Genomic DNA, 12,674 nt, shown 5'->3' with positions numbered 1-12,674 from the left:
TCTATGTAATTTCTTTTTGACAAAAATGTCAAAATTTTATTGCTAAAAACACAATATTACAAGATCTGAAATTAAGCATTAAAAACAATTCATCTTCACTCATCATCCTTGGATAGCCTAATCACCTGAAATTATTAATTAAAATAATGCAATATTAGACATGTATATTATTCATAATCTTGAATAGTAATTTTTTCTAATAAATATAAAAATGATAACTCACTTGCACACTGTTGCAAGGATTATTAACGTCACAATAAGATTCGAGAGTGATTAGGACTTGATTATCTAAATCCTCAGCATACTTATAGCAAGGGCAACTAGTGCCAAGTATGCTATTAAATGTGGGGCAACATTCATCAATTGAAGTTGTGTTGAACATGCAAGTCTTCACTTTTTCTTGGTCACTAGCCGGGCAACTCGATTTTGGGGATGGACTCTATATTTATAAATGAAAGAATCATTTTACTAATTCGAAAAATAATTTTAATTAGAATTTTAAAAAATAGAAATATTAATTTTAGAGAAAAGGATATGAAAATTACTCCAACTTTGATCGAAATTGTTGTTACGATACCAAACTTTGGAAAGGACCTTTTACCCCTGTACTATTTAATAGTGTATTTTAAAGGTATATATGTGCCTACGTGGATATCATAAATATTTCATCATTATAGTAATGTGGTCACGTGGGAACATATATACCTTTTTAATACACTATTAAATAGTGCAGGAGGTAAAATGTCCTCCATAAAGTTTGGTATCGTTACAACAATTTCGGCCAAAGTTGAAGTATTTTCCAGACCCTTTTCCCTTAATTTTATTAATTCTTGAATTCCATCCTTACTATTTAAAAAGATATAATCATATTAAAATAATGTTTTTAATGATATAGATAAAGATGATAACTTACCATACAAGGGGTAACAACATCACAATAAGCTTTGAGAGTGATCAAGACTTGATTGTCCAAATCCCTAGCATACTTATAACAAGGGCAACTAGTGCCAAGTATGCTTTGGAATGTTGGACAACATTCATCAATTGAAGTTGTGTTGAACATGCACTTCTTCACCTTTGCTTTGTCACCTGGCGAACAAGTTGTTGCCGGGGCAGGAGGGGGAGGGGGAGGTCTTGGTGGTGGAGGTGGTGGTGATCGTGGTGGTGGAGGTGGTGGACTTGGTCGTGGTTTCGGAGGAGGGCATGGATATGGTCGTGGAAAGGGAAATGGCCATGGTAAATAACATGGAATTTCCGATGGCTATAATTTTAACCTGTTCCCATTCTCGACCACGTCCACAACGACTTCTCTTGCCACAACCGCTTGGTGGTGGCTGCAAAACATAATTGCAGCCACCACTAACATCATAACATCTTCATAGTTGCCATATTGTGAGTGATTTGTGTGATATAGTGAAAATAGATATAACACATCTATATATACTATCAAATTATTAAGGTTAATTAACATGTAGTAGGTATGCTTTCAATTTAATATAAAAAACAGCCATCATTTATTGGTCTTGTTTGATAGTACTTCTTTTTGAAATAATACTTATTATTTTATGCACCACATTAAATATGTTGTAATATTTTAGTATTTCTTTATGCAACCACATTAAAGTTGTTCTACGATACTTTTTCAGTTTAGAAAATCGAGAAATAATTTATTCTTTTATGTCTATTTTAATTACCCTTCAATATCTAATACTTCATCTGAAAAAAGAATGATATCCTTTCCTTTTTAGTCTGTTTAAAAAAGAATGACCTCTTTCCTTTTTTGGTATTGTTTTAATTTCAGCTTTTCACGTGTAATGTTTAAAGCCACAAGATTGAAGGACAATTTAGTACATTTGACATAACTTTAATTTAGGACTACAAGATTCAAAAATCTTCTTTATTTTCTAAAACTCGTGCCAAGTCAAACCAGGTCACTCTTTTTTAAACGGAGGGAGTATTACATTTCTCAAAATATTAAATATAATATATTTAAACGGTAATATAATAATACTAGTTTTATTATTTATTATTTCTTTAAGATGTGGGGCCAGAGAGAGTATTATAATAGGATGTGGATCCCAAACAATTATGTCCCCTTAATTTTTAAATTTGAAAAAAAAAAATCAATTAACATTAATTAGTAAACTTTATGTCTTGCATTATTGCATAGTAGTACTAGTAGAGTTGTTGAAATAAATTAGTTGGAATAGTAGGTAAACTCACATTTATATCTAGAAAAAATAAATACTCTTTAAATGACACAATAAATTTATGTGGCTAGAGAGAAAAATAATTAGATATTTTATTTGGTCCATATTATATGATGTTTTTAGTTTGGACGTAGCTCTTAAATTCATCTACACCTACAAAGTAAGATGTATTTCACTAAATTACTCTTAATTAAATAGTTTGTCTGTTGAGTAAAAAAATCATTTATATAATGATGGTAAAAAATATATATTAATTATTTTGGATCAAATATAAAAGCTAAAAACAACAATTAATAAAATTTTAAGATAGTGATTATTTAAAATTATGGAGTATCTATAGACTATATATAATATTCTCTTTCTTTTAATTTATTTGTCTTACTTTTTTAATCCGTTTCAAAAAAATATCTCATTCATTTTTTGACAAATTATTAATTTTAATTCTCTCTATATGGTATATCTAAGACTATAATATAAAATTAAATCTTCTTTTATTTTTAAAATTTTATGTCAAGGTAAAATCATAGAGAGCGTAACTTTTTGTTTTTTTTAGGTACATTATGGTAGGTGTGGCTTTAATAAAAGGTGTAGTTGATGATTAATTTGGCATCATGATAAACGTGCTTTGAAAAAAAAAGGGAAAAGGGTCAAAAATGTCAACCTATTAGAAATGGTTCAAAAATATCCTCCTTTCATCTATTGGTTTAAAAATAACCTCAACGTTTTTTTTAGGCTAAAAAATATCCTTTAGTTAACAGAAATCTGATGTGAAATTTAACTATTATTTTAAATTTTTTTAAGGAGTTTAAAATAAGTGGCCCACATAATTTTCTTTTTATAAATCAAATAAACCTTACACTCAAAAGCCATTTTTGATAAATCTATCCCAATTTTCGTATCTTTGATTTTATACCTCCCGTTATTTCCTTGTTCCTTTCACATGGAGATTTAAATTTTTGTTTGCTCATCATCTCTGACTGAATCACTTTTGAAAAGGATTAGAGATAAATTTTTTTATAAATTTAGAATTAGTTCAAACTTCTTACATATGGGTTTATAGCATCATATGAAAATATTTTAATTGCTTGTTTTCATCTTGTTTAATCTGTATGTCTGGTTTTTTAAATAACAAGATTTTACAAACACACTGGGTTTTGGATTGGAAGTTTTCTTTCTTAAACAAAGAAAGAAGAGGAAGAAAAACAGGGAAAAAAAAATTAAATATAGTGAAACGGGTTTGGGCTGGGTGGGGTTTATTTTATTTGATAAAAAAATTTAGATGGACCAATGAAATTTGGCCACTTGTTCAGTTAAATTTCACATCAGATTTCTGTTAATTAAAGGGCATTTTTGAGCCCAAAAAAACGTTAAGGGTATTTTAAAACCAATACATGGAAGGAGGGCATTTCTGAACCATTTCTAATAGGCTAGGGGCATTTTTGAGCCTTTTCCGAAAAAAAAATTAGTAATAATTATTGATTTTTTTTTAATTTCTCGCTTGGTGTTTTATATATACATAAAAGTTCGATTATTTCAAATTTGTATCACGTAGGACTCCATTCGAAGAAAAATATTTCCTATTAAATATAAAATTTCAATTAAATTATTGAATTCGATCAAACTCACTCTAACTTTGCCACTATTTGTAGCTTTTAACAAACTAATCATTTCCTTCAAACTACTTTATTTCCCCCTCTTTGAAGATTGGTAAGTCTTGTGTGTCACGAACTTGGAGTCTCTCTAAAGCTCTGTGCGGCACTAGACAATTAATTCACAAATCTTTCACGATCTTGTAAGTTCAAGTAAGTCTTTGAAACTAAGATCGCTAAGAGAATGACACTTGGCTACTCTTTTTACCATGTTTTTTGCTATTATTATTATTAAAAATAAGACAGATAATTTACTATAACGACAAATCAAAATATAATAATGATAAAAGCTGATTTGAATTTTTTTACTATAACTCATTATTATTATTATTTTTCATTATTATTATGATCAATTGATCATGAAAATTCTATTGTATAGTCTCATGTTCAATCTGTGATTTATTTGATAGGGACATTGTACTGGCTTATCACGTGCAAACGATTAGGCATATTGATTTATTTTATATTATAGAATTTTAACCTAACTTTTAGGTTTAAGTTTAAATTAATCGAATTTTAAAAGAAACACCGATTAGGTGGCACAAATCCCCAGGACTAATGTAACATATTTCAAAGAACTCAATTCTCGTGGACTATTTTTACTAATTGTGTTTGAACATATTATTTTCGTATCCAATTCAAGAGTTCATTGTTTTAATTGTTAATTAAATTATGGAAAATAGGTGAATGAAATTTGATTTTTAGTTTTTTTCTTTTGTATCAGAAAAAGTCACTTATTTGGTGTTATTTAACTTAAAAAGTTATTATTCTTTTTTAAAAAATAAATAAATATGAACAATCACTTAACTTTTATTATTGTACTCAAAAGGCCACTCAGATTGAAAAAATGATACATCCAAATCCATTTAATGATATTGACATTTGACACTTGATTTTTAAATTAAAGAATAAAAAGTTCATTTTAATCAAAAATTTCATTTCTGACTCTTTATGATCCAAAATTAGGTCACGAAATCAAGACGTGGCATGTTCATATTGCTGAAAATTTATTATTTATTGATAGATTAAAAAAAATTGCTCAACATATTAACGTATTTATGATAACGTATTTGTTCTTTAATTAAAATAGGTTTGATTTAATGTTTTATTTAAAAATCAGATATACTTACATCATTAAAAAGTAATTGAATATATCACTTTTCGATATGAATGACCTTTTGGGTAAAATAACTACAAAAAAAAGTGACTTTTAATTTCTTTAGAAAGAAAAACTAATATTTTGAGTTAAATCTCAAAATATAAATTATTTATTAACTTATTTTTAATAATTCAATTTTTCAATATTAAAATCTTTAGTCAACAAAAAAAAACACCTTTATTAGTACTACTAAGCGCAATTAGAAATGTAGCCCCAGAAATTCAAAGTCTTATAACATAGTAATTAATTATCTTGAGACTTTTCAACATAAAGAGAAATTATAATAATCTAAAACAAGATCTGAAATAATTAAGCATCAAACACTTCATCTTTACTCATCCTTGGATAGGTTAATCATCTGAAATTAATTAACATAATACAATATTAGGAATGTATTCATAAATTAAAGAGTGGATCAAAATCATAAACGACAGATAAAAATGATTGACGATGACTTACTTGCACACCCTTGCATGGGGTACTGACATCACAATAAGCTTCGAGAGTGATCAAGATTTGATTGTCCAAATCCTCAGCATACTTATAGCAAGGACAACTAGTTCCAAGTATTTTCCTGAATATCGGGCAACATGCATCGATTGAAGTTGTCTCAAACATGCATGTCTTCACTTGTTGTTGGTCACTAGCCGAGCAAGTCGTTGCCGGGGAGGGAGGTGGTGGTGATCTTGGTGGTGGAGGTGGTGGTGATCTTGGTGGTGGAGGTGGCGGTGAGCTCGGTGGTGGAGGTGGTGGTGAGCATGGTCGTGGTCTAGGTCTAGGTCTAGGTCTAGGTCGTGGTCGTGGCCTTGGCCTTGGAGGATGGCATGGTTGTGGCCAAGGATACGGCCACGACAAATGTTGACATAGAAAATCAAATGGGGATGAGCCTAGTGACTCATTTCCCTCATCGACCAAGGCGACTTCTTTCGCCATGATCACTTGGTGGTGGCTGCAAAATAAAATTGCAGCCACCACTAACATCATGAGGATCTTCATAATTGCCATTTTTCACTAATTAAGTGTCTGTACCATGAAGAGATATTAACCATCTATATATACAAAAATAATTTTTTAGAGTTAGTTGAGATAATTCAATGTCATATAGATCCACTTGCATAAAATATTATTTCTTCAAAAAATGACTAATTAAGTCCATTCCTAATGGATCATGTCTGATATTTTTTCAATAAAGTACATACTATTTTTAAAATTATTGCATATATATATATAAAAGAACTATTATCCACAACAATTTCACTATAATAGTTACGTTTTTTAAGAGTCGATTTTTCATGTTATTCAGTATAATATTTTTTTTTTATATTAGAAACATTTTGTTGTAACAATTAAAAATTATCCAGACAAACAATGTTAGAACAAGTTATGTTTAAAAAAAAACATTTTCTTAATTAATTGAATTTTACAAATTTCAATGAAGAATAAATTAGCCAAAGAATTAGGTAAATCTAAAAAAATAGTAGTAGTAAATGACACATTATTTTTACAAAAGTCAAATATTTAAAGTTAATTTAATCTATATTTACGGATTATAGCCATGGAATGAACATGAAAACTAATTGAAATTTTATGAATGAAAACTTAAAATACTTCTAAGTCTGTTTTTTAAACTTTAATTATTATTTTCAAGTTAAAATTTAAATTATAGAATAAATTAACAATAACAATAATTTTGCCTTAACCCCAAATAAATTAGGACCGATATCTAAATCTACTTTTTCTTTTAAATTTATTTTATATCCATCATCATTTTACATAATAAAAGTTTAATAGATATATATATATATATATATATATATATATATATATATAAAATAACCATAACTCTGATAATCAATACTAAAATTTCTATAACAATATATTTTCAACTAGTAGATATTTTTATATATATGATTTTTTTTTCATTGTATCTTTCATTAAGTTTGCATCAATATAAAAACAAATTATAGATATTGAAATAAAATATCCTTTCATACAATTTTACATTTAGAAGTGTAATTTCTTTTGTATCCCGTTTCGATTTCTAACCGACTTACTTAATAGGTCAGGCTGAAAAAAAAGGCCAAATTCTTTACGAAAATGAATTTAAGCAAAAAATATTTTTCTAATTATCAAAATTTTAGACTTACAAATTAACACAATTTTAAATAGATATAACAAATATAAACGATTTTCTCGTATTTCAAAAAAATCTTTATAATATATAAAAGGTTTGGTTGGTAGGTGGGGGAAGAAGCAATATGGTAGTAGGTGGTGAAAATAAATAATTGGTATTTCACGTGATAATAATTTAAATTTGTTGAGAAAAAAGGACAATAATGCATGTTATTCCACATTTCCAATAGGTACAATAAATATTATGGAAAAAGTTCAAAAATGTCCTTAAACTATGTGAAAAGAATAAAAATATCCTCCGTTTATAGTTTGGCTAAAAAATGTCCTTACTGTTATTACTTTGGTTCAAAAATGCCCTTAAACTATGCGAAAGGAACAAGAATGTCATCCATTTGTAGTTTGGTCCAAAAATGCCCCTGCCGTCAATAATTTGGTCCAAAAATACGCTTATTGTTATTTAATGGGTAAAAAATGATCATATTTCAAATAAATATATTAATATTTTTAACACATTCTTTTTCTAATAATTTTTTTAAAATTAGCAAATGTTTATCTTACTTCAATTAAAAAAAAAAGAAGAAGATATTTCTTATTTTATTATCATTATTTAAATTACTCTTAATTAAATAGTTTGTCTGTTGAGTAAAAAATTCATTTATATAATAATGGTAAAATAAAATATATTAATTATTTTGGATCAAATATAAAAGCTAAAAACAACATATAATAAAATTTTGAGAGAGTAATTATTTAAAATTATGGAGTATCTATAGACTATATATAATACTCTCTTTCTTTTAATTTATTTGTCTTACTTTTTTAACCCGTTTAAGAAAAAATATCTCTTTCATTTTTTGTCAAATTATTAATTTTAATTTTCTCTATATGGTATATCTAAGACTATAATATAACATTAAATCTTCTATTATTTTTTAAAATTTTATGTCAAGGTAAAATGAGAGAGAGTAATTTTTTTTTTTTGAGGTACATTATGGTAGGCGTGGCTTTAATAGAAGGAGTAGTTGATGATTAATTTAGCATCATGATAAACGTGCTTTGAAAAACAATAGTAATAATTATTGATTTCTTTTTTTTTTTAAATTTTTTACTCGATGTTTTATATATACATAAAAGTTTGATTATTTTAAATTCGTGTCACGTAGGACTCCATTCGAAGAAAAATATTTCCTATTAGTTTTTTTTTTTTCATAACCAAGACTAGAACCCAAGAAATTATTAATATATAGAATATTTCTACTATATAAAAAAGCGATGTGATGGACGACCACGGGTAATATCGTAAATTTGTTCATTTTCAATGGTAAATTGTTTTAGCAAACCAAGATATTTTGTACTTCTTTTTACTACGTGGCTTCCCAGAATTTGTACTACTTTATAATGTCTATAAAATAAAACCGTGGATTTTACCAAGCAAATTCTTTCTTTTTAATTTGAATACAAATGAAAATGTTATTCAAAATAAAAACCAAAAACAAAACTTTTTTCTACCATCAAATAAAAAAATAGAGAATTGAAGTCAAGAAACAAAAGAACCCCCAAGTCAAAGAGAGATTAAATTTATACACATGAACACCTTACACTTTCCTTCTTTTCTTACATCATATATACACATATTTCTTATATACAATCAGTGCATATAACTAATTAACCTCGTATATATTGTTTTTGTCGTGTTTACACAGGCGCAACAACTTCATCACACATAGAGCCTTTTGTGATGCATTGGTTCAAGAAAATGCAAGAAATATCCTTTCACCAAAGTGAAAATTTCATATATGACATATATTAGACTAATATTTTCAAGTTATAGCAGTAGAATTAAACTTTCAAGTTGTAACAATAAAAAAATCCAGGTTGTAACAGTTTCTTAAAAAAAAAAAATCTTTTTTTAAATAATTGTAAAAATTTGTTTTGAAAAAAATAAAAAGATAAAAAAATAAAATAATTCATTTCTGAAAAAAAAGAAGTAAAAAAACAGAAATAAGTGTGTTAATTAAATTTGAATTGATTGAAGATAATTACTAATTAGCATAAATTAAGGAAATTCAAACTAATTAAGAATAGGGAAAATACATAAAAACCCCCCTGAACTTGGCACGAAAACTTACTTTAGTACTTAAACTACTCGGGTGTTTATATACCCCCCTTAACATCTTTTATGTGAATTATTTTCAACCCTCCGAACACCAACCTTGTGCGCGTGTTGTTACAGCTTAGAACGGCGCGTTAGTCATCTTTTAACATTTTTTTAAAATTAAATTTACCCCTCCAACGGTAATATCCGACCCATTACCCATTTGAAGAACAATCTTCACTTTTGAAGAACCCTAAATACCTCTTCTCCCTCTCCAACCCAATCATCCAAAAAATGGCGACTTAATTCATTATTTTTCTCAAATCTTAGCTCTTCAAACCTAAAAGTTGAATGTTTAAAGGAATTGTTCTTCAAAATGTAAGATTCAAACCTAAAAGTTGAATCTTTGAAGGAAGTGTTCTTCAAAATGTAAGATTCAAACCTATTCTTCTTCATCTATTATTTTGATTTTTCTTTCCTCCCTTTTTCTTATTTTCTGTTTTTTCCAGATTCTCGTTAATTCTTGCACAAAATTGTAGCACACAATGCGATCAATTAATTTGATAAATCTTTGTATGGAAGAAGATGATTATACTACGAAGAAAAAAGTTTATTGTAATCATGGACTTGTGGTGCGTTTGAAAACATCTTGGACTTCAAATAACCCCGGAAGAAGATATTGGTCATGTCCTTATTATGGGGTAAAGATCATTTTTGTTTAAATTTTTTTAGCCGATTAAGAATTTGATTAATCACTAATTCCTTCATCCTTTTTCATTATTGAAGAGTCCTAGATCTTGCAACTTTTGGTGTTGGAAGGATAAAGAAAATATTGATTCGAGGTCGAAATTTGTGATTCCTAAACTAATACAGAAATTGGGTGAGCTTGAGAATATAGTAGAATCCTCTCAAACCTTAGCCATTGCATTTGAATTGATTGAGGTTACTGAAGAAGTTGACAAGCCGGGAGATTTCAAACAAGATGATGATTGTCTAGGTATGAAATTGAAAATGTTGCAAGAAGAGGTTGAGAAGATGAAAGTGATGTAGAATAAATGGAGAAGAACATGGCAGAATGTGCTCTTTTTTGTTGTAGCTTGTTGTTGCGTTATGGTTATAGCTATAAGCTATTGGTTCTAGGTGATAAATATGAAGAAATGTTCAATGAAGTTACCTTAAGTTGTTGATGTAGTGAGATCAATGTTGGTGTAGTGTAGCACTGTTTATGTTGTAACCAATTAGGTGCAAGACTCTTTTGTAATGAGTTTTCTTATTCTCTTAATGTAATTTGGTGGTTTGTGTATTTGTTTGTGTTTTATTTACAACTGCATTCGCTAAATTGCAGTCACAATTGCATAATTGTACACATAAAAGTAATGCAAAACTGGCTGCATAATTATTTTAAAAAGAGACAACTAAAATATCAAACTAATGCAGTCACAACTGCATAATTGTTTCAAAAACAAACATAGATCAAACTAATGCAGTCACAACTGCAACATAATTGTTTAAAAAACAAACAGATCAAACTAATGCAGTCACAGCTGCATAATTGTTCCAAAAACAGCTAAAATATCAAACTAAAGCAGTCTCTATATCAAACTTCAGCAGCATTGGACCTTGTTTTCATTCTTTTGTTTTCTCTCATCTCTTGAAGACCTTGTTGAGTTACAGCAGCCTTTCCTTTCCATTTTAAGCCTGATCTTAGTTTATGATGCCCAAGATTTCCAGTCACTATTGAAGAGTTCATAGGCATTCCAGGCTAGATTCACAAAAATATGTTGTCTTAGATGCTTCATAAGTTAAAATTAAAAAGTGTGTAAATAATTAAGACAACTTACATTGTGGATTGTAAAACCACTCTGTGTATGTAATATCCCCATTCCAACCATTCTTGGCCTCTTCCCTCTTCCAGTAGCACCAGGAACATCAGTAGCAGTAGCAACTACACTAGTTCTTCTTCCCCTTCTAGCTAAACCAGTTCCAGTTCCTCTTCCCCTTCCAGTGGCACCAGAACTATCAGCAGCAACACCAATCCCTGTTCCATTACCAGTTGCAGTTCCTCTCCCCCTTCCAGTAGCACTAGCCTATAACATAAGTTGATCAACAAAAATATTAGACTGATTAAGATGTAAATTAACAACTAAATGAATTACTATAAACATTACCTGTTTTGTAGAACCTCTTGGTCGACCTCTTCCTCTCTTTGTGCTTGATTGTGATTCAGTTGGTGCTCTAGAAGAACCAACACTTGACCTTGTTGAACTAGGCTCACATCTTTTCCCTATTCCTCTTCCTCTGCCTGCATTAGCTTGATTATTCAAATGACAACCCCTCTTATTATGACCCTTTGAATGACAAAGACTGCAGGTCATCTCAACTCCTCTCTTGGACAATTTTCCTGTTTGGTTTTCATTCTGCTCCTTTCTCCTACACTTTCTAGGCCTTCCTGGTAGTGTTTTAATAACAGGTGGTATAACATAAGGGTTGGCCGACTGTGGCCACATTTTCATGTTAGTAACTGATTGAATGTAGTGACTATAGACCTTGAGATAAGTCTCCTTGCTATACCAATGTGCAACATAGTTAATGGGCTCCAATTTTCTAAAATGAAGTGCAGCTATAACATGAGAACAAGGTATACCTCTTAGCATCCAAGATCTACAAGTACATGTTTGATTGCCTAGATTCACAACAAATGTGTTATCCTAGTTGTCTTTAACCTCAAAACCATATTCACCATTCCATTCAAGGTTACACTTCATTGACTTTGTTGTGTTCTCTGTCAATACCTTTAGGGCCATTGGAGATATATCACAGAACTCCCTCAAGCATTGTGATGATAGTTTTGTGTCTTGTCCCCAAAATCCATGAATTAAAGCTTTCAGCCATGTTGTTGTCAACACTATCACAACAACTGAAAAACTTAAAGTATAATTTAGACCACCTCTCTATATTGTACCACAATAAGTCATCACATATTTCAGTGCCTAACTTCTCCATATGATCCAAATTTCTTTTCAATTCTTGTTCATATGTAGATTTGGCACATCTCCAAAAATAATTTCTTCTTTCAATGCCTTTCCAATTCTTAGACCAGTTGGCTAGAACATGTCTTGCACACATTCTTTGTTTTGCATTTGGCAGAAGATCTTGAATAGCTTTGTCAAGACCCTTTAAACAAAAACATTTAGAATAACATGAGATCTAACTTAATGAATAAATTAAAAAGAAAATAAATGAATAAATAAAAAAGAAAACAAAAATACCTTTTGCATATCAGTAATGGTTGTCAATTCTGTTCCATCTCCTAGCTCAAGATCATGTCTTACAAGCTTGATAAACCATTTCCAAGTGAATGTGTTTTCAACCTCAACAACTGCCCATGCTAGTGGTAGCATTTGATTGTTCCCATCCTTACAAACAGC

At 29.2% G+C, this 12,674-nt stretch overlaps 2 protein-coding genes and 1 pseudogene across 2 annotated transcripts; all 3 read right to left on the bottom strand.

Annotated features, from left to right (window-relative positions):
• Positions 1-1,410, bottom strand: LOC125837469 (uncharacterized). Its single transcript, XM_049516580.1, has 3 exons — positions 914-1,410; positions 224-439; positions 1-125 (listed from the first exon to the last, which is right to left on the bottom strand). The coding sequence occupies exons 1-3, from the start codon at positions 1,061-1,063 to the stop codon at positions 96-98; spliced, it is 396 nt and encodes a 131-aa protein (XP_049372537.1). The 5' UTR covers positions 1,064-1,410; the 3' UTR covers positions 1-95.
• Positions 1,411-5,349: 3,939 nt separating this feature from the next.
• LOC125835825 (formin-like protein 14) lies at positions 5,350-6,023 on the bottom strand. The gene is made up of 2 exons (XM_049514932.1): positions 5,478-6,023; positions 5,350-5,376 (listed from the first exon to the last, which is right to left on the bottom strand). The coding sequence occupies exons 1-2, from the start codon at positions 6,021-6,023 to the stop codon at positions 5,350-5,352; spliced, it is 573 nt and encodes a 190-aa protein (XP_049370889.1).
• Positions 6,024-10,843: 4,820 nt separating this feature from the next.
• Positions 10,844-12,050, bottom strand: LOC125835814 (uncharacterized; annotated as a pseudogene).
• Positions 12,051-12,674: the final 624 nt, after the last annotated feature.

Source organism: Solanum verrucosum, unplaced genomic scaffold (genome assembly GCF_900185275.1).
Source record: "Solanum verrucosum unplaced genomic scaffold, falcon-dt-bn FXZP01000284.1, whole genome shotgun sequence".
In the NCBI taxonomy this organism is placed as follows: domain Eukaryota; kingdom Viridiplantae; phylum Streptophyta; class Magnoliopsida; order Solanales; family Solanaceae; genus Solanum; species Solanum verrucosum.
The sequence above is the reverse complement of the archived record's forward strand: the minus strand, read 5'-3'. Positions and strand labels throughout refer to the sequence as shown.